Source organism: Aulonocara sp. 'chitande type north' Nkhata Bay, linkage group LG11 (genome assembly GCF_057382095.1).
Source record: "Aulonocara sp. 'chitande type north' Nkhata Bay isolate Kocher_YH1m ecotype deep benthic linkage group LG11, A_spYH_male_GT1.1, whole genome shotgun sequence".
In the NCBI taxonomy this organism is placed as follows: Eukaryota; Metazoa; Chordata; class Actinopteri; order Cichliformes; family Cichlidae; genus Aulonocara; species Aulonocara sp. 'chitande type north' Nkhata Bay.
The window spans coordinates 31,316,526-31,337,993 of NC_141354.1; the positions used below are offsets into that span (position 1 = coordinate 31,316,526).

The 21,468-nt window shown below is 45.9% G+C and overlaps 1 protein-coding gene across 4 annotated transcripts in view; it reads left to right on the forward strand.

The window, feature by feature from the left end:
* The window catches only part of kirrel2 (kirre like nephrin family adhesion molecule 2), a 46,213-nt gene extending 25,123 nt beyond the window's left edge, over nucleotides 1-21,090 (forward strand). For 2 of the 4 annotated variants that reach the window (XM_086312135.1, XM_086312132.1), the window contains exons 2-15: nucleotides 10,206-10,361; nucleotides 10,990-11,139; nucleotides 13,076-13,233; nucleotides 14,691-14,841; nucleotides 14,982-15,087; nucleotides 15,332-15,480; nucleotides 15,609-15,736; nucleotides 16,940-17,066; nucleotides 17,514-17,614; nucleotides 18,293-18,491; nucleotides 19,315-19,434; nucleotides 19,627-19,736; nucleotides 19,890-19,979; nucleotides 20,097-21,090. In XM_086312135.1, coding sequence (XP_086168261.1) covers nucleotides 10,307-10,361; nucleotides 10,990-11,139; nucleotides 13,076-13,233; nucleotides 14,691-14,841; nucleotides 14,982-15,087; nucleotides 15,332-15,480; nucleotides 15,609-15,736; nucleotides 16,940-17,066; nucleotides 17,514-17,614; nucleotides 18,293-18,491; nucleotides 19,315-19,434; nucleotides 19,627-19,736; nucleotides 19,890-19,979; nucleotides 20,097-20,588 — 2,136 coding nt within the window. In that variant the 5' untranslated portion in view covers nucleotides 10,206-10,306 and the 3' untranslated portion in view covers nucleotides 20,589-21,090. The remainder of the gene's footprint in view (nucleotides 1-10,205; nucleotides 10,362-10,989; nucleotides 11,140-13,075; nucleotides 13,234-14,690; nucleotides 14,842-14,981; nucleotides 15,088-15,331; nucleotides 15,481-15,608; nucleotides 15,737-16,939; nucleotides 17,067-17,513; nucleotides 17,615-18,292; nucleotides 18,492-19,314; nucleotides 19,435-19,626; nucleotides 19,737-19,889; nucleotides 19,980-20,096) is intronic. The other 2 variants (XM_086312134.1, XM_086312133.1) reach the window with 2 other exon arrangements.
* The last annotated feature ends 378 nt before the right edge of the window (nucleotides 21,091-21,468 follow it).

The window sequence follows — 21,468 nt, forward strand, 5'->3', positions numbered from 1 at the left end:
GTTCGAAGCTAAACTGATTTTTCTTTGCATTACATTTGGGTATTAGTGTTGCACCTTGCAAACATAAGAGATACTCCAGATTAGCTTACTAGGTGCAGCCTGCAGGAGGCAGGAGACGAGACACCCGCTTGCCTGCTGTGTGTTCTTCTGACTGTTAACCGCACTATACTCACATCAGCTCAACTGGCCATCAAACAGACTTTACACCATCGATCTGGCGGGACCGTATAATGCTTCAACTTCACGGGACAGCTGCGTCCCTCGGATGCAGCGTCATCATCAGTGTCTAGAAAAGTTCTGAGGTGCAGTTGGATGCGTGAAAAGGCCGGGCACTTAACAGTCACATCACACCGTGACAAAAGGAGATTTCTCTCCAGAAGCCTGGCCACCAGAGATACCAGCTTTGCTTTACTTTTACCATGCAAACAGCGTGTTACAAAGTGTTATGCTGAGGAGCGGTGCGTGTCACTGCAGCCCAAGAGCAGGCATGCGTTACATGTTTGGTAAAACAGTCACATAACAGCGCATCTGCCTCAACTGCAAACTGCGCATTCTTAAGGGTGAGTAAAAGCAGCTAAGAAAACACACCCCAAGACAAAACACACAATGAAGTGTTTAACTTCATCAAACCACAGACTTCGGTGCAGCCGGTAAGGTGTTAAAGGCCAGGCTAGGGTCGAGAGCCTGACCCATGGCATTCTCTGCTGTGATACATCCCAACACACAGCCACCATATGTCCGGGTTTCACAGTCAATGAGCCAACCCACCCACTGTGACAAAGGCCCATTCACACCCAGTTGACTCTAAGGAAATCTGCAATGCCATGGTATGATTAGGACAGAATGCAGCACTGGCGCAGACCTCGGCCGTTAGAGAAAAACAATAGACTAGAACAAACGCAGAAATAAAAGGACTGTTAGGGAAGAAGGGGTACCTAGACAAAGAACTTTAAAAAGTACTTTGAGCGGATAAACGTAAGTATGATCTTGCCCTCAGCCTACTACAGCTCCATCACTTGCCTCCATCAAAGCCCCCTGAGACTCTCCCCGGCACACTCTGCCTCCGTCACTCACAACTCTCTTAATAAGGCCAGCAGTAAACGGCAAGAAAAATATGCAGGGATGAAAGATCCTTCTCTCATGTTCTCGCTTTGAGGATGTGTTTCCGGGTGTCAGGGGAAGGTGGAGAAATGCAGCTTTAGAGTAATGCTGCATTTTAATAGAAACAATAAACTGCTTATAAAATATTATTTTGTGTCCCATATCCTGTTGTGTGTAGCAACAGCTCTGGGAACTTTTTTTTTTTTGGGGGGGGGCAGACATGAAAAAGCCACCTAGGAGAAAACCTCATGCCAAAGAATAAAGAGTGCAGAGCTCCTGGGGGAGAGATATATCTCACATATATTCTTTCATCGCAGCGATTAATATCTAGGAAAAAAAGGTCAGACTTGAAACGGTCCAGTATATCACAGTTACATTTGGAGGCGGCATTTCATACATCAATCCCTGCTGTGATGTCTCATCAGCCTGGTCACACTGGGGAGACCCACACCGTAGATTATCAAAGATTGATGGGGTGTCCTAGTTAAAGATAGGGGAGGAGAGATGACTGGTTAGTGGCAGGAACTATACCGTGATCTTTTTCAGAGGTGATGATTGGAGGGCTCGCATGGCAATGCCCAGTGCAAACATCATCACCACATCTGACTTGTGTAGGGCTTTACCGCCGTAACCCAGAGACCTGACCACGGGGGAAACTTGCAGAGGTAGCAGTTTGGAGGAAGGAGGGGAGGGGGTCGCTGCTCCTATGCGAGGCATTGCTGTCTGACTCGGGAAGCTCAAATGAAGCTCTAAACTTTGCATTTCCTCCCTTCCACTTCCATCCTCATTATCATCCCCCTCTTTATCAGAAGACCCAACAAACTGACAGAACAAACAGGCAGATTATCCCAAATCCTTTTTCTCTCTCTCTCTCTAACACACAGCCTCAAAATCTCTTATCCACTGTTCACTGTCATACTACCCATTTCTTGTTCCGAGTGCTTGCTTAATAATTAATTGATTAATTAGTTCGCTCATTAATCATTTATTCATTAATCATGGCCTGATTTTTCTAGAGGAAGTGGTGCAATCTGAAAAAAAAAAACCCTGACTTCACATTTCACTCTAATTATGCTCCTTTTACTAATCAACGCTTAAGAAATGGAGTTTCAGGAAATTAGTTTTCCCCTTCCCTTCTTTTCCTCAGCACAAAGCAGAATGTATTGAGGTCGGCAGGTAACATCCCCCCCCACCCTCTCACTTTCTCGTGTTCTGGAAGCTCTTAGTCATCAGGAATTTTAAAGGAATGTTTCAAGTAACGGGCAATCTGATGAACAGAATATAAAATTGATGTTAAATTAAAACTCGCACTTTCATCTCCTCTGGATGAGGAAGAAAAAAAAAAAGAGTAGGAATTCTGGTCGCGGACTATCCTGAGACAGTGATTAATACGCGGCAATTTGAAGGCTGTTTGTAAGAACAGAGAGGTGGCAGCATTGTGAATCACACACTTATTCTCTTCACCGGATCCACGGGTCTCCCGGGAGAGGAGGTAATTTGTTTAATCGCTAAGAGTTATGTTCTCCGGACAGAGAGATGGGAAGATAGGATCGTTCAGAAATATGCTCCGCAACGTGGCGTGAGCGCGAGAGGGGGAGCGCAGAGAAATATTGTGAACAGGTTTAATTAGGAGTGTTTGTGTGCCTTTGTGTTCCTGTTGGATGCAGAGTTCACTACAGAGCTCAGCTGCTTTCTCTGAAGAGGCTCTTGTCAGCTGCTGACAAAAAAGAATTATGCATCAAATTAAAGAGAGCTCCACTGAAATGGAGGCAAGTCGGGCATTAACCTCTAAGCTTTAAAAAGCACACATATTAAGCAACACTAATGAGACTCTCACTGAGCTGCCTGTGTTTTATATTCAAACACACGCAAAAGTGCGGCTTTGACTTGCAGTGTGCCATTGCAGCTTCTCAATGAGGTTGTCTTTTTTATTTATCTCACCAGCAGCAAACACTGCGTAAGTGAACAATAGCGTAGATGGCCCCTTTACCGTAATAAGATGCACACATTTACAACATTACCACCCTCATTAAAAAATAATAATAATAAAGGGGAAAAAAAGTATTAATTATGAAACGCACTACTTCCTATCGCGAAGAGCCGAGGGGGTTTCCACTGGGCTCAATTAAGAAGAGCAGGCCGCAAATCCCTTGACTAAATTAATTGATACCCCAGAGCATTAGAGCCAGAGTCCCAGTACCGAATCTGTGCAGAGAATCCCTTTGTTTTCATTTCCACTGCATGTTTTTAAAGCAAGATATCGTGGCAATTTTCACATTATCTCTTCATTGTTTTATGGATTTTAATGTGTCATTTATTGATAGATTTGTTTTGTTTGCTTGTTTTATGGCGGCAGCTGAGATTGAAAAGATTTGCAATTTTTTTCCTACCCCCCCCCCCCGACTCCTGTCTCATCTTTGAGCTGCCTCACTGCCACATGTTGTGAACCGCTGCTATTTTATCCACCATGTCAGCTGTTATGCACACACTAAACCGCGGCTTTTGCAAGCAGCGCAAGAAGTTAATGATGTAAAAGCACAGTGAATTATATTGAAAGCCCTTCCATCCAAACACTGGCGAAAATTGTGGGGTGGGGCGGGGCGGGGGGGGGGGGGGGGGGGTAGACAGAGAGAGAAATTGGGATATGACAGAAAGAAAGAGAGAGAGAGAGAGCAAAGACCAAAGAGGGGGTTGGTGACGTGCGGGGGGGGGGGGGCCAGAGGAGGGCTGGAACTGTGACACAGATCCCGCCAGCAGCTGTCTTGTGTTGGAAACACCAGGGGGTAAGCAGGAGCGCAATGACAAGACTAGCTCAATCAACATCTTGTCAACATTGCTGGCTGATGTGTACAGACAATTTCATACCACTGCCACTGACTCCCTCCCCTTTTTCTCTCCTTTTTATATGGCTTTTTTATTTCCTGTCCTCCTGCCAGCCAGCCAGTCACTTACTATCTGTCTGTATGGAGTCAGCTCTCAGCTCCCCTAGCTCTCGGCTTCAGTGTAGGGGAGCTGTTTAAAAAAGCTGTGTTGGAATTATACTCAGAGAGATGCTTTTGCCCACTAGAAACCCTAAAGATATGGGCCTCTGACACTGAGTGCGCATCAATGTGCTCATGTGAGTGGCAAGTGTGAGAAGACAGTATAAGAATGAGTGTATTTATGGCACATTGTCGGGCACTGCAGCACACTGACTGTGCGAACCATTCATGTGCATTCACACGCTGACTATGTCACATCAGCACTCTTGGGTTCTTACCCAGCCTCCCCTTTTCTTCCCTCACTCCTTCCTCTCCCCGTATGCATACCACTCTATTACACTATCCACTGCATCTGTTAGCAGCTACCCAGGGAGAACCTCGGCTGCTGCTCACCCATGCGATCAGCCTCACTGCTGCCCTGATGTGTGCAGCGCCCTATTCCAGCAGGGGAAAAAACCTCATGGTGACAGCCTCGGAGACAGACTGATTACAGCATTCCATCAATCCCCTCTCAGGCTCCCTCCTTTGCAATTGGAAGCTGACAGGAGCCCACTTTTTCCATTTTTACCTTACCTCAGTTTTTTCTGATCTTTCTAAAATATAGTACCTCTTTTTTTTGCTCTTGTTCCCCCCCTACTCTGCTTTCTTGAGTGTTGTGTTGACAAGCTGACACAAACCCCTGTGATTTTCACACCAGGGATGCAGAGAGAGAGAGAAAAGGGACAGGGGAAGGGGATACAGGATAGAGTAGAGGAAGGGATGGGGAGGGAAAGTGCAAGGGAGAGTCTGGTAAGAGATGACAGCTGACACAGAGTCTGGAAAAGCAGAGTGGTGGCAGGAAGAGCGACGGAGAAAGCAAATCAACAATTAGTAGCACCTTATAGAACTCGCGAGGTTGGGGGGCTGGTAAGTATTGATTTCAGGTATCACGGTTCACTGAGTGTGGTCGTAAAGGTGATGAGCAGAGGAATGAGGGGATTGGGCTGGATTGTGAATGGATGCAGGGATGGGAGAGAATGCCCGCGGTTGGGGTTTCGGCAGAACACCAGGAGGGGGTTGGGTGGATGAGCGGGTCCACTCTCTAAAAAGGGGCCTAGGTCTGAGCCAAGATTTTCACAATGGAATAAAGGCTGAAAGGGGAGGCTAGGAGGATTAAACTCCAGCAAAACAGCTCTTAAAAAGCTGTTAGGCTGCAATTTGGGCACAAAAAAAGCAAAATGGGAGAGAAGATAGTGAGAGTGGGCGGTTGGGAGTGCAGATGAAATGCAATGTGGGAAAGAAAAGATGGAAGAGATGCTCGGTTACATTAAGGTAGGCTAGATGCAGACATCTGCAGAGGCACAGGGTGAAGCTGTTTGCAACAGTTAAAGAAAAATACAGAGGTGCTCACCCATATAGTGTGTGTGATGGGGCGGGTGGCCATACTGCCATGGGCTGGTGGGTGGTATCTGTTGTTAGCGTGTTTTAAGCCCCTTAGAAGTTCTGTGAGAGTCACGGAAATGAGCTTAGTAGCCAGATCAAACATAAGATGGGTGCCGTGTCCCCTTTGGGACATACTGTTTGGTTCAGCTACTACTCAGCATTACTCTCTGTTTATATGCACACACAAGCACACACACACACAGGAAAAGGAAGACAAAAGAGGCTGACTCAAAACAAAGGGATAATAATTCCATACAGAGAGAAATGGAGCTCCCATTTTCCAGCCCGATTTAGAAGCCTTATCTAGACAAGGCACAATGGATGGCATTTGGAGAAAGTGGTTGTTTATTCCAAGCTTGACACTTTTTTGCCAATTGCCTTGTTTTGTAATGTTTTTTGTCTGCTTTGCTTCCTCATTTTCTCATCTCTGGCTCTTATTGTGGGAAAACTCACACCAGCTGGGCTCGGGAGTCTTTGCCGTTAGCATAGGGCTGAAATGCAAGTAGATATCAGGTGCTATTTCTTTTTTTTCTTTTTTTTTAGCATTTTGAATTATTACTGCACAGAGCAAATTGTCCAGTCAAGTTGAGAGCACTTACATTTATAGACCCCACAGGACTGGATGTTGTACTCTTCGTACTGGATGGGAATGAGGACATGGCATAAAATCGGAACTAAAATAAGAACTCTTTGCAAACACTGCCATCAGCAGCTGAGTGTCATCGTAAAACATAGGAAAATGAACAGAGTGGAGTAGCTGATGTTATTTTAGTTTTCATTTGAAGGTTCCAACTTATGCACTTAAATTGACTTTTGTGCCCTCAGATGCTCAGATCATATATTTATTATTAAAGTTTTTTTTATTTTTAAAAAAATCTTGCTTCTGTAGCCCAGAGGGACTCCCTCATTGATAATGCATTTCTTATCCCCTAGCCTTCACCTTATCCATCACAATAAATGAATGCCTAATCCTAATGGCAGCGTTATACTTTCCACTTTACCAAGTACGAGAGTTATCTTGGGTCCTACTGGTGCAAATTCTGTCATGAGGGCTGAATGCAAGACTCCACAGGGGGTGTCCAAGCGTCCTTGAGTTTGTTGTGACCGCAGCGTGTCTACACAGAAACTACAGTACAGCAGCAACAACAACGCTTTCGGACCATGACACTCGTCTGGGTGTTCGCAGTTATCCACGTAACCTTAACTGATGCTATCCCTGAACCTAAAACCAAGTATTAAGCCTCAAAAAGCAGTCCATACCTCTGGGGACCTTGATTTTTGTTCCCACAGGTTTGTGTGCAGTCAGGTTAAAGTCCCCACCGGGATAAATGCACACGAGACACACTCACGTACATACGCACGCGCGCTCGCACACGCAGAATGACTACTTCAATCTATTTCTATCAAGGCAGATGTCCAGTGGAGGACGGATCATTGCCGACATCTGTCCATCCCTTCCTGATCCTTCCTGATGCGAGCGCATCCCCTATCAGTTCAGATGAAGGAGAGAGAGCAAGCAGTTCCAGGGTCAACGCAAAGCTCTTTAATAGGTTTCGCCCAAGTCGGGGAGGCTGTTTTGCACTTAACACCAACCATGTGACAGAAACAGCAAAGTCACTGTGTCAAAGTAACTGCTAAATGTGCCCTCCAGTGCCTGACAAGATGCTTACCCTATTAACGCAGCCCCAACCTCCACACTCATTCACACACTGAGATGAAACGGCAGACATAAACATACATAGCCCAAACACACACTCAGCGTCAGGCGGAAATGCACGCACACACAGACACACATAAACTTAGCCCCATGTGCATCCAGCGGTGTGAAATGATATTCCATTTTGAGAAATCCGGATTAAAATGTATCTGGCCAAATGTGTTTTTGACCTTGTTACTAGGGGACGGAAAAGCAGTCACGCGCACACATATACGCACAGCAAGGTGAGAAAGAGCGAATATTGCATTTTTGGTGTCAGTGTAACATTTAAGCACGCAACGTGTTGTATAACTAATCTACTCTGCACATATTTACCTGCGTAGCAATCGAGACAACGCGATAAATAAACTCACATCCTCTGCAGAAATGTTGGAATTTCAAGGGGATTCAAGTCTTTCTTTACGAATGCGATTCAACTGCAGCCAATAGACGAGCTCCCCATTTTTAGTCTGCTGAAAATCACCGAAAACTATTTGTGTGTTTTCGTTTGTGTACACGCATGTGTGTATGTGACACTGCAGCACACCAAGAACAAGCCTCCTCACACCCACAGCTCCCTACTTCTTCTGACTGCTTCTCCTCCACTACTTCTTTGTCTGGTTGCGTTCCTCCCTCTCTCCCCGTCAGAAATGTATTCATGTAATTAAGCTGCTAATACACCGTCAAAGAATTGTCTAATTCAGCAAGGAGGAATTAAAGGAATCTGGCATGAGTCATTAGCCAGTCGAGATGTTCTGTTGAGCATTTTCAATAAGGGATCTGGAGAGCAATGAATCACTCATATGGCGTGAAGACATTCTCTACAGCACATGCTCCGTACTCTATATTTGTACGGCTGCATATGCGTGAGTGTGTGTGCGTATGGTGTTAATTGCCATTTGTGAGCATGAGAAATTGTACGTGGGCGAGGTAAAGAGAAGCAATTCAATGCATGTAATCCATCTAAACAATCAACCAATGCAGTGAACTATTACCCATTGTAAACATTTAGATACTCTGGGCAAGATACTTAATTACAATCAATGTTTGTACTGTTGCAAGTACAAAGAGGAAAATCCCCCAACTCGCTTTGCAATGGGAGGAAAATGAAAACGCTCAATAGCTCATAACGGCAGAATGTAAGGGACAGGCGGGCAGACTGTTAAAACAGCATTTTTTTGAAGGTATGACTGGAAAATGCCAGCCTTCGGTAAATGCCTAATGGCCTTCACTCGAAGACGTTTCACTTCTTATTGACGCTCTCAAATTGGCCTCTTTTGATCCCCAGTGCGTGCCACACATACAGCAGTCTACCTGTTTGCACCCACAGCTCAATCGGCTTTTAAAGCTCTTTCATAAAAATGATGTACAGGGAGACGATACTGGAGAGCCGACATGCATTGTTCTCTGATCTTTCTTTTTTCTTCTTTTTTTACATCTCGACTCGATCTATTAACACCTCGTTTGGCCCAGATGGAGAGTAACAGACAATGGGAGCATGTGAAAATGGGTTTCGAGGCAGTTGTCGAGAGCCACAACGGTCTAAAGTGTTGAGCGCTCATGTTCCTGATGAGCTCACTGTTTGGCGGCTTTAATCGTTCTGTTGGATGACAGAGGCAGGAGGGTGCAAAGGGGTGAGGGAGGCGAAGGGTAGGGTGCAGTCCTGAGATGAAGTGGTTAATTGAGTGCAGGATAAACAGTGCCAACAACCACGGAAGCCCCTCAACACACCACCCCTTCAGAAAAGAAAAACTAGAAAGAATGGAGGGTAAAAGAAGGGGAGGATGGGGGGGGGGGGGGTAGAGAAAATCCCAGCTACCCTCTGGGGGGAAAGCTGCTATTGAAAAGCTATTAAACTTGCATTTAGCAGGATTGATTAGAAATGAAGAGGCCTATTAAAAGAGAGGGACAAGAGGACAATGGCGTGTCTCTGGCCGCCGTATGTTGCCCTCCTTTCAGTGGCTTTCTTCATGTTGGGAGGGAGGGGGGATCCTGTCTGTTTAAGCGTTCCCACCAAGAGAAGCAGTTCGGGGTGGGGGGAGTGGGGGCTTAGCACTGCCTGAATAGAACCCTCTTTATCTTCCACTGTCCCCCTTCCCTTCCATTCTCCACCGAGCAACAAAGAGAGGAGAATGAGGGAAGGTTTTTTAAGTCCTCTTCCCAGCTCACACAGACATCCTACTTAGATAACCAACCAACTGCCTTTCTCCCTCTCACCTCCTGCCTTCCCTTACGAATTAGTTCCCTCTGGAGTGCTGCCGTCTTCCCCCCCTGCCAGTGGGGTTTGTAATACACAATCTTAAGCATAGTGGCACAAACTGTAGGAGCTGCGAATCCGTATTCACGCTGTGTTTCTGCATGCGTGTGAAGGCAAGCCAGCCAATCCGGGGAGACTTTGACTTAAACACAGCAGCGAAACGGCGACAGCGGTGGCGGCAGTTGTCTCCGCTGACTTTCAGCAAGCTCGAATGAACGGGTCCCCAGGGAACTTTAATGGAGTTTTGATTGTTTAACATCCATTTTTACAAAAAGCACATTGAAGGAGTGGCTGCGTTTTCTCTCCACAAGCGTGTTTGCTTCATGTCAGTGAGCATGTAACCATATGGTCTTGGGAAAGAGTTAAATAAGTTACGAGTAACAGCTGACTCTTCCTCTTAGAAGACGCATTTGTAGTGGGGGAACAAATAATATTTTCACGCATGTCCATTTCTCCCACCAAGTGCTGTGGTAACAGGAGAGTAAGCTGAGCAGTTCGTGTCAGTCTGCTTTTTTTTAAATAGTTGCATTATTTCGTCAAAGCCCTTACAGAGAAAGTTTCACTTTCCTCGTCATGCGTCTCTGCTGGCACTGCAGAAATCTACTGTGATCACATTTTCTGAATTTAATACATCGAGATTTTATAGCCATATTGTGACTCCGTATGAATTTGCAGTTTGCCATCAAGGAAAAGGTCAATTTAAAGATTTTAGTTGTTCACGTTGTCTCCTTTTTATTTTTTCTTCCAGCAGCCACCCAAGCAGCCTACTTCTCCCAGCAGCCCCAGGACCAGGTGGTTGTATCCGGTCAGTCGGTGACCTTGCCTTGTGTCATCGTGGGTTACCGTGGAATGGTACAGTGGACCAAAGATGGCCTGGCACTGGGAGGAGAGAGAGATCTACCAGGTATTATCACTGGCTTCTTCTCTCCAGCCCCCTCCTTTTTCTTCTCCTGCCCTCTCTGTGTTTAGTGCTCTCTCTGTCTCTGTCTGTCCTGCTGCAATTAATGCCAGGCCTCATTAGAAATCAAGTCTCTCTCTGTCAACCTTTGGGGTTTTACACAAATGAATGGTGAGTGAACAATGTACTGCAGACAGGTCAGCTACTGCTGCACGCACCGAACTTTAATTTGTTGTTTAGCATTTTAACTCTTGTAAGAAGGTGGATAATCAATTGGCTTTTGCCACACATTGACATTTAAATGTGTGGCTGACTAGCATAAAGGCGAAGAAGCTTCCTCTTGACCTTAGCCACCCCATCTTCAGTGTGCCTGTATTTAAAGGACAGTCTTCCCATGCAGCAGCCTTCTCACGTGTTGCATCTCTAGGCTCACGCTGCTCTGCTAACACAACGGCTCAATGCCTGGCCCTGTGAGGTGCTGCTTGCTTTCATTTGTGTCTTAAAGAGCCTTGCCACGTTTCTTTTGGCTTTGTTCGGGACACAAGTCTGTTCATTTTATAGTCCTTTCATTATGTGTTTGTTGTTGGTTGGTTTGTTTGTCTCTGACTCTATTCTCTGTGCTGGCTTCACGCAGGCTGGACACGCTATTCCTTAATGGGCGACCCGCTATCAGGCGAGCACAGCTTGCAGATCGATTCAGCAGAGTTGGCGGATGACGCGGTGTATGAGTGTCAGGCTACACAGGCAGCGCTTCGCTCCCACCGTGCCAAGCTCACTGTACTAGGTAAGATACACAGCTCACGCATGATCCTCACAGTCGGCCCTTGTGCCAAGGCCTGCAGGCTGGCAGTGCATGGGAAAAATCAGGGGAGTGTCTTCATCGCAGAGCATAAAAGCTTGCAGACAACTACCCTAATAATACATGTTCATCCCCTGAAATGAATCACCTTCAAAACACAACATTAAATGTCTTAAACTTCATAGTTTGTTTGGGTTTGTTTTTTTTCAATCAGCGCTTATAGATAACGTTATCTGTACAGTTTCCAAGTGGAAAACATGCCTTGAAAGCATAATTCAAACCAAATAAGACTCAACCATGAGAAGAAGAGGAAAAAAAAAAGAAACGCCAGCATTCTTAGTCGCGATAATCAAGACTCTCGACGTCTAGGGTAATGTGATTGCTGCAGTCACAAATGACTTGCGTAGTCGCTTGAAAGTCTGCATAGTTAGCACATTTTATAGTGAGCCACAACATTTGTCAACCGCACGGCGGTTTTTACATTAACGTGATGTGAGTGATCTACTTCTTCACACAGACCTTCAGAGGTGGGGTGAGGTGGAGCGGAGTGGGTTAGGGATGGGGGAGTACGGGGAGGAGGAGGAGGGGGGCCGGATCTTTTGGGAATTGGAGTTGACATAGTACTGCTGGCATCTGGTGGCATGAAAAGGAATATCACTCTATAAATTAGCCCTGTCAATTGCCCATAAATGGACCTGCAAGGCAAGCATTTTTCATCAAGAAAGGAAAACTCAAAGGGAACAATTATAGAGATCTGTTGCTGCAGCTTATGTGAACATTTCTCCACAAAGACCCTGCTGTCACTGAATCCATCCGTTGCGTGGAGGTGTCTGTTCAAAGTCACTGAGGCAGAGTGACAAGTGGTGCAGATAGCGCAACAATGGGAGGGCAAATTGAGTGGTAGGTAGAAACATTTCAGTTAAATGAACAGAATCTGAGGACTCACCCGAGCTCATCTGCCCACCTTTATCTGTCTCGTGTCACCGCCAAAAGCTGCGCAGCGTAGCACAAAGCAGTGCGGTCGCCACATGCCCACACACATCCAGAGAGTGTGTGTGGAGGCAGTCATGAAAACTTGATAAAACTGCCTCTTCAACATTAAATGCACTCTCGAAAGACCAAGGCCAACACCGTGGCTGGTGCTTCATGAACATTATGTGCATTTCATAAACACATAAATGAAATCAGATGCATTGCTCATGTTTTTGTGTGGACATGAGGAGGGAGCGTGCGCCTAACTTGTGAGTGTATGTGTGTGTCTGTGTGTGCGTAAATCAATGTGGCCAGATGAGACCAAAGCAATCCTGCACAGTCAAAGGAGTCAACGGTGGGAGTGCAGTCAGGGGAATCGGCATGGAAATTAAAATCACCTAGCACTCGGATTCCATTAGTGTCCGTGCCGCGGCAGCGGAAGGACCTCTGACAATTCAGATACACACAGTGAAATTGGTTCGGTAGAGGGTGCAAGAAAGGCCAGCACAAACCCCATGTTTACGCCTTCCCTTATTGGTTGGGGAGATAGACGCCTTCATCAGGGGTGGCACGCTTGGCTTGACAGTGGTGCGTGCGAAACCATGCAAATAAATGAACAAATAAGCAATTCAGTTGAAACATCACTCTGCAACAGTAAGAGCAAATAGAGCAATAATGCTAGCCCCAAGAAAGGAAATAAATAAGTTTGAGTGTGTGTGTGCTTTTTTTTTCTTTCACCAAATGACAACAGCTCTCGGCCTTTTCTCCTGTCTGAAACTACACCTTGTTAAATAGACACTTGGCAATAAGAAGGTATTGTTATATATTGACGATGGGCTAAGAGCAACAGCAAGCTCAATATCAGTAATGCGTCTTTGCGGTTCTGCGCTCGCCCGGAGCTGCAATGAGTCTTTTTGTCTTGAGCTGTATGTTTGTTTCTGCATTACAGTTCCTCCCTCTGACCCTGTGGTGGAAGGCGGCCCCGTTGTACGTCTCAAGGCCCACACACCGCACAACCTCACCTGCAGAGCCTCGGGAGCCAAACCTGCTGCTGAAATCACCTGGTACAGAGATGGAGAAGTCATGGAAACTGCAATTTATTCCAAGGTACAGTGAGAACAGATCCGTGTTTTGCATTATCATTCAATCACCACACACCTACACAATATTACAAACTGTAACAGCGGGCAGAAATAAATGCAAAGCTATTCAAAAAACAGAAATATTTTCTCTCGGGGTATAATACTATCTTTTTCCTCATTTCTGTTTGGATGCTTTTTTCTCCATCTATCTTTCACGGTATCTCACACTTTCTTTTTCCATCGCCACCCTTTCCTCACAAGATTTGTTCTCTTACCCTCTGCAGTCCCCCTTCCGCATCCACTCATTCCTGACCCCCCCCCCCCCCCCCCTACCCACCCCACCCCTTCCACCCTAGCTTCTCTCCCCTCCCTACACCACCTCACCCCACACCACCTCAGCCCTCTTCACTCCCTCCCCTTTTTTTGCTCACTAATGCAGCCACACTACAGCATAACTGGAGCATGCCAAAGCTCAGACAGGCATGAGTGTTTCATACAGTAGAGTTTCTGCAAAGAAGAAATCACCCACAACAATTGTAAAAACACAATGGGGATGCGCCAGAGCGTAAACCAGCCGCGGCTGGGAAAGTGTCACATTTTTCATGCTCTCTGACCACGCTAAACGATGCTAAACGCCACATTTAAGGAGGCGAGAGCCCACAGTGAGGAGGGAAGGAAGCGGGCTACAGGGGGAGAGAGAGGAGATGAGATGAGATGTGAGGAATGTGGAGGAGAGGAATAGAAAGGGGTGGAGGGGAGTGAAGACAGAGCAAAGTGTTGTTAATAGCTTTGTGAAAATAAAAAAAAAGAAAGAACAAGAGAATTTCCAACGTTTAGGAGTGAAACTGGGGGTAGGCTGTGCTCTGTCCAAGTGAGGGCTGGCGACAGGGAGGGATGTGATTTGATCTAGCATAAAAATGCTTTTGGTGTGTCTGGCTTAGAAAATGGAAGACCTGTTCCATTGATCTGGCTGTCCAGGAAAAAGGTTCGGCTCACCCCTGCTCTTTTCCAATGATGTGTGACACCCCTCCCTCGCTGTCACCAACCAAAAAAAAAGGACACGCAGGCAGCTCAGCTTTCACTTTCTTTTTTGTTGTTGTTTTTTTTCTTATGTATGAGGAAGAGAGGAAGAAAGTGAGAGAGCAGTGAGCCATATCCTCAGAATCTGCACCTTTCCTCACTTAGGCGTATTGATTTCTGTGAGCAGTAAATAGATTTAAAAGATGATGACAAACAAGGAGCGCTGACTGGGAACACTCTCAGAAATGTGGGAACAGCACAATATCCCCTGCTGCATCATAAAATATATGATTTAAGTGCCATGCCAAGGAACAGGATGGCAATTTTTAATGCTTCACGCATGGAAAAAAATAAAATAAGACTGGCAGTGTGTAAATGGTGAAGTCGCTAATGACATGCAACTTTGTTGTGTGACGCTGAGCTGATTTTTACTCACCTCTTTGTTTTTGTCCTTCTTCATAGTCCCTAATGGAGGATAGGAAGAGGGAAACAGCTGTCAGTATGCTTCCAATCATTCCAGAGGACAGTGACACCGGACGCACCTACACCTGCAGGGTTGTTAACCCAGCTGCCCCTGCTGGACGACAGACATCAGTCACTATCAATGTCCAGCGTGAGTCCAGCATCCACCTGCCTACAAACACTCTGAAATTATCAACGTGCAGCATGCAGTCACCAGTGTTCTGTGGAGACCAATGAATGCTTTTGCAAAGTCATGCATGTCAGTGACATGAATGTTTCTGCTTCTCACAGACCCCCCTTCAGTGACTCTGTCAGTCCAGCCTCAGACTGTAACAGAGGGAGCCAAGGTTCTCTTCATCTGCTCTGCCTCAGCCAATCCTGAAATCACTGGATACAGGTATCTGTCTTTTCTGTGTCCACTCTAAACCTCTGCGTTGCACTGAGACATAAAAGCCTAATAAAATGAATTTTATAAGCTGCAAAAATGTTATAAACTGAGACAAAAAGATGCCAAGTAGACTCCGTGGATTAAATGGGCTGTTTGATTGGCACAAGCCACAAATCGGCTAACAGCCACTTTGATACGCATCGCACCGTTCCTTACCAGAACTAATGGAGCTGTGATCATTCATTTGTTCCAGGTGGTCGAAAGGAGGAGTCCCCATCTCCGAAGCAAATGGGGATAGCCTTGAGGTGACAGTGGACTACTCCTACTTCACAGACCCCGTCTCCTGTGAGGTGTCCAACTCTGTGGGCAGCACCAATGTCAGCACTCTGGTTGATGTCCAGTGTAAGTTTAACTGAAGGCAAACACTGTACGCGGTGTGGTCTGTGTTTTCAGATATTGAAGGTAGAGCAGCTTTTTTAAAAAAGTCTCTTACTGATTCTAACTGGCCGCCTGCATTGCTTCCCTTCTAGTTGGCCCCAGACTGCTGTCGGAGCCGAAGCCCATGACAGTGGATACAGGCATGGATGCAGCCTTCACTTGTGCGTGGACTGGAAACCCTCCTCTGACCCTGGCTTGGACCAAGCAAGGCTCCAGTGTGGTAAGGCAACAACAACAAAAGAAAAAGCCAGTCACCAGCATATTTTCTTGACGCTAAAGCTTCAGCACCACACCTCAGCACCATTCCTCCGGAGAGAAACATTCACACATGGCCTTGAGGCATGAATCCCTCACACTTTTTCCCACACTTCCTTTTTTCAGGCAGAAACTTCAACACCTCCTCTAACCACTCTCCCTGAGGGCTAAAGCCTCTGGCAGAAAACTGCCTGTCCTATGACAGATTCATAGAGCACCATCAGAGCACACGACACGTTGTCACAATCCCGACTTAATCAATCAGTCAATCAATCACTCATTCAAGGGGAGAATCACTACTTGTACTTGTAACTTTTAGAGCAGCATCTCCCACCTCTCGACAGCACAAAGGCCCAGCTAGGCTTGCGTATCTATCTCCTTAAAGTCAATTTTGCAGGTGGAACAAATGGGACACTTCCACCTTCACGTTACATCATGCTGGTAAAAGTGTTCTAGCGTGCACACCATTAGTGGGGGCATCCCATAGGAGATCTCTCTTGGCAACTAATGTAATTTCTGAAGCTATGCTGGAAAAAGCACCCCCGGTCAAGAATGCTGTGGGATGGCATAAGCAATGCTGTCATCTTAAAGAGAGAATGCTTTCAGCCACACTCAGGGAATGGTGCAGACATTTTTTCTAATCCACCCACTGCCACTGTCCCTCACACAGCCATGAGTAATAGATTAATTGGGTTACTCCATAAGCGTGGTGAAATTAAAAAAAATGTAGAGTGAGAGGGAGATGTGAAGATGGAGGGAGGGAGGAGGATGGCGCGGGGGTAAATGGATTAATCACAGCTTGATGGAATGACAGGATCAATGAGCTAAGGAGTGAGTGAGTGTAGCAGCTCCAAAGGCTAGGGCCCACTCACACATGCTTCGTTCTGTCCCCACTGTTTAATTGCAACAATCTCCACAGCAGCACGGTCACTCAGCGGTGGCTGGAGTGCTTAATGCTGTGATTAAAGCTCTTCACAATGAAATTAAACTCAAACCACCAGCATTTGTTACAATGGTCAGCCCACCTCTGTGCTGCCTGCACAGTGAGTGGGCCACTGATAAAGGTCCCACTTTGCTTTCGCCTGCCTCTTCTGCTCACAACCTTGTTCTTTCTGTCTCTTTCTGTCTCTAACATACTTCTCACTTGTCTCCCTGGATTTCTCACTAGGTGCTCAGTAATGGTAACACCTTGCAGCTGAAGGCTGTTACTCAGGAGGATGCTGGCACATACACCTGCAAGGCCATTGTACCCCGTATTGGAGTTGCAGAAAGAGATGTCACTCTAACTGTAAATGGTGAGAAGTTTCTTAAAGAACAAAAGAAAAAAATAAATCACTTAAGTATGTTTTTTTTTTATGTTAAATTTACTCCTCATTACTTTAAAAACCTATATATATTTTTTTCTTTTTACTCATTCAGTTGACAACTGCTGTGTCTAGTTACTTGTTTAGTTAAAACATTTTTTTTTAGTATTTTCAATAGTTTCAAACACCAAAGCAGAGTTTTCTCATGAAACATTTCAGAAAAAGAGCAAAGATTACAGAAAAGTCATGAGATTAATACATACCAGATTTATCTTTTGTGCCAATGGATGGGCCTGATATAGGAAATGGTTACTTAGTTATTCATCTATATTTCTATTTCTAACACCACTTTACTGTCTAGTTTTTTTGTATGCTTGCACTTGTACGTCTTTTTTAAAACTCTCTTTATTTCCTTCACTTTCTTTCATCTGCCCACAGGTCCACCTATCATCACAGCAGAGGCCACACAGCACGCTGTCAAACACTCCAAGGGCAAGCTGGAGTGCCGGGTGGGAAGCAGCCCCCCACCTGATAAGATTGTAAGTGATCCTCTTATTTGTGTTGTGTGTTGTCATTCACTAATGCTTATTAGCTCACACACTCAGTTTGTACATACTCCCCCTTCCTTACCCCGCCCACATAAGCAGCATCACTAACATGAGCTTTACCCCTAACCTCACCTCTACACCTTTGCACCAGCACATCTCCACCTCGCTTGCTAAAACAAAACATATACACAGACACTGACCGGAATGATTGTGGAGTTATCGGAGCTGCTGAAAGAATGGCTTCCTGCAGGTTTCAGCCAGACCACATTCAATTAGCGGCCCAAGAGGCATCAGTCGTCTGACCCTGTTGAACTGCTGAATGTACGCTGGGCTGAGAGAGGATAATTAGGGTGCGAGGAGAAGTGAGAGACAGGTGCCCAAAAAGTAGCCTTGTTTCCCAGTGTAGCTACCTAACCCTCCTTAGGCTTCACCTGCAGGGCAAACGTGGGAGGCAGCTTAAACATGAGTCCGTGAGTTGTGTCAGACACCGAGCACCTCAGAGGTCAGCAGGGAAAAAGCACAAGAGAGAGAGAGCCGGCGTTCACACAGCAGCAGGCAGGGATCTAAGGATAAACAGCCGTGCTGGCTTCTGCTTTGCTCACAGGTGAAGGATTCTTTATAGAACAATTCCTTACCCCCTGTTGTCTATTCTCTCACTCTTCTCCACAGGTGTGGACCTTTGGGGACATGAGCCTGTCCTCCGGCTCCTCCGGTCGTTACTCAGTGCAGACAGTAACCAGTGACCACGGAGTCGTGTCGTCTCTGGTGCTATCTGAGACTCTTTCACAAGATTTCCAGCTGCGCTACAACTGCACTGCTTGGAACCGCTTCGGCACAGGCACTGCCCTGGTCACGCTGAAGGAGCAAGGTACACACGGGCCAGAGTAATACTCCTGCACAGGAGTTATAGCGATAGTCTCGGTTCTTGCTGTGAAGATTGGGTAAAAGTAGTGCCCCCGTCTCGTGCTTATCTTAATTATGCTCTTCTAATCGATATGATTTAATCAGCAGATGGCTTCTTTAATGAATATGTTTGCCCCATAACATAGATATTGATTAGGGACAAAAGTCAATTAGAGGAAGCCACATGTGTTTGCAGCTGGGATCATAGTCTCTATCAATGTCTTATAGCCAAGCTCAGCATCTCAGGCTGCAGGCCCCTTAAGTGGTTTTAAAATTAAACAGCGGTGGTACGACTCCACTGATGCTAGGGGAAACCTTTGTTGCAGTAGACACCAAAAATGAGGTCCTCGCCAGTAATTTACATCAACGTAGCAGAGCAGGGTCTCCAGAGAAATGGGCAGCGCTATCTCCTGGAATCTCTAATCAGATTACTGTCTATTGCTTCATTGCATGTCAGGCCTTGTTACCCTTCTTTCAGAGAGATTAGAGACAATAGCCAGGCTGTGAGATGCTGGATTGCCCACATGAGCATATGTTACAGTCACTGTGAGAAGATCAGGGCTTACTGCAGATCAATTTATGGGCACTAGAGCATTTTTCAGATTAGCTAGGCAAGAAAAAAAAAAAGAGAACAGAATCTCTTCTGTTCCTTTCATTTGCTCCAATATGCACTTTCCTAGACACTTATGTTCTGCTATCTCTGATTTCATCCCTTCCCCATCTCTTGACAAACCATCGACCCTCACCCTCTTTGCCACGCATTTCTTCTGTTACCATTGTTCTTGCAGAAGCACTGCCGATGTTGATAATTGTAGGTGGGGCAGTAGGTGGCGGCTGTGTCCTGCTCATCTGTGTCATCACTCTGGTCTCCCTCTGCTGCAGGCACACAGGCAAAGGTGAGCTCAACGGTTAGTATGGGCAGGAGGGTCAACAGCCAATTCTTCAAATCGAACATAATAAAGTGCCTGCGAGCTGAAAATTGAAAAGATTATGTTCAATTTTGTGCCGTTTCACCTTGAGTTTGAATAGAAAGCTTCGTGTAAATTGGATTTACAAATCTTCCTCGCAATGTTGAGTGAATCTGTTCTCATTTCCCATAGGCAAAAGATGCACTCGTCTTTCCAAGAGTGACATCAGAGTTCAGATTGTTCACAGCGATCACAATGCTACACGCGGCAACGACGACGAGGAAGATGTCAAAGAACCCATGGTAGGTCTATTTTGTTCAGCTTCTCTGTATGTCAAACATCTCCATGGACTGTGAGAGAGAAATCAGTACTATTATAACGTAATGTTCAAACTTTCTTTTGTTCTTATTCTAGTAAGGTCTTGTTCATCCTAATAATTCTTGGTCTTCCCTCAGGCTCCAAACAGCAGCGAGTCTCCCGGGACATCGCGCACAGAACACAGCGACCTCCTGGAAGAGGAGGAGGACGAAAGATCGGACATCAAGGTAAAACTGAAAAACACTTCCTTGAAGAAACTCTCAAAATAGCAAGCATGCTTTTTTTCCACATGATACTGAACTGAAGTCAAATTGATGTTTTTTTTCCCTCTGTTTTTTTCAAAGGATCCTACCAATGGTTACTACAATGTTCGTGGCCACGACGACCGTCATATTCGCGGCAGCGGATTTTCTGAATACGTGCCCAATTCTCGGCCGGTCTACACTCCATCGCAGCTGCCCTCCCCCAGCCCCGTGTACGGTCAGCACGGCACCCAACCCCGTGCCTATGACTTCTCCCACCGATACGCAACCACCACAGTGAGCAGAACCTCATACGAACAGCAGCAAGCTGCCCAGCAGCAGCCTGCCCAGCAGGGGGGAGTTTATCCCACTGACCCCCTCTACAGTGGCACTGCTTACCTACCTGCTACTTATGGCCACGCCTTCACCAGTTATGTTAAGCCTGCTTCCTATGAGAAGGTGGATGCGTACGACCAATCAGATCAGGCCAGCAAGGTCTCGAGCTCATCTCGCTTCTCTTACGCCTCGTCACAAGTGTCCTCCCAGCAGTCCGACTATGGCCGGCCCTCGCAACGTATGCAGACTCATGTCTGATAGGGCCAAAAAAAAAAAAAAGAGTAAAGAAGCAGTGAGTAGATAACTATTTGTCACCACATGTGTGGGCGGACTAACATGAACTTTCTTTACTCGGACAGTCCTGCAAGGATTTGTTAGGACAGTATAAGAAGGGAGGCATGATTTCGGTTATGAATAACCAACCTGCGATGGACGGCAGCATCTACAGTAATGTGAACTTGTAGAGCTAGAAAATTAAGCAGATTGTGATGTTCAAGTCAAGCATATGATGAACATTACAGTGCGATACCTCACTAGGTTGTCTCTACATGATGACCACCCAAACTTGTGGAGATGTTCTGCGAGTTCGTGGGCCAACCAGAAAATAAATCAAATGCATCCCTTAAATTTGGGTGGCCAAAACGACTGGGGTAGCTGTTTACCTGCATTCCAGAGTTTACTTTGTGTCAACACTAATTGTAAACATAACCTCGTAAATACTTTGAAAGAAGACAGTACGAGCTAACACGTACAGTATTTGAGGGGGGGGGGGGGGGGGGTAAAAAGGTGTGAAGAACCTTTGTTGTCTGTCATTTTGATGTTTTCGTTGGCATGCGAAAGGAATTGTAAGCACATTTGTGTCTCTATCATCTACAAATGACTGAGCTATCCACAGAGACAGACATGAACTATTCTGCACAACAGGCTAGCTGCACTAACCAACAAGTGCTACAGGCACTCTATTGTAAGTGGAATACATCTGGACTGACCTGTGTTTCTGGAGCCTCTCGTGATAACCTTAACACGTTGGACACAAAGTGTTGTCTGCCAGTGGGGAGAGAAGAATGTGCATATTGCCTTCGTTTTAATGGAGGACTCTATGTTGTACTGACACGGACGAGTTAAGGCAGTGAAAACC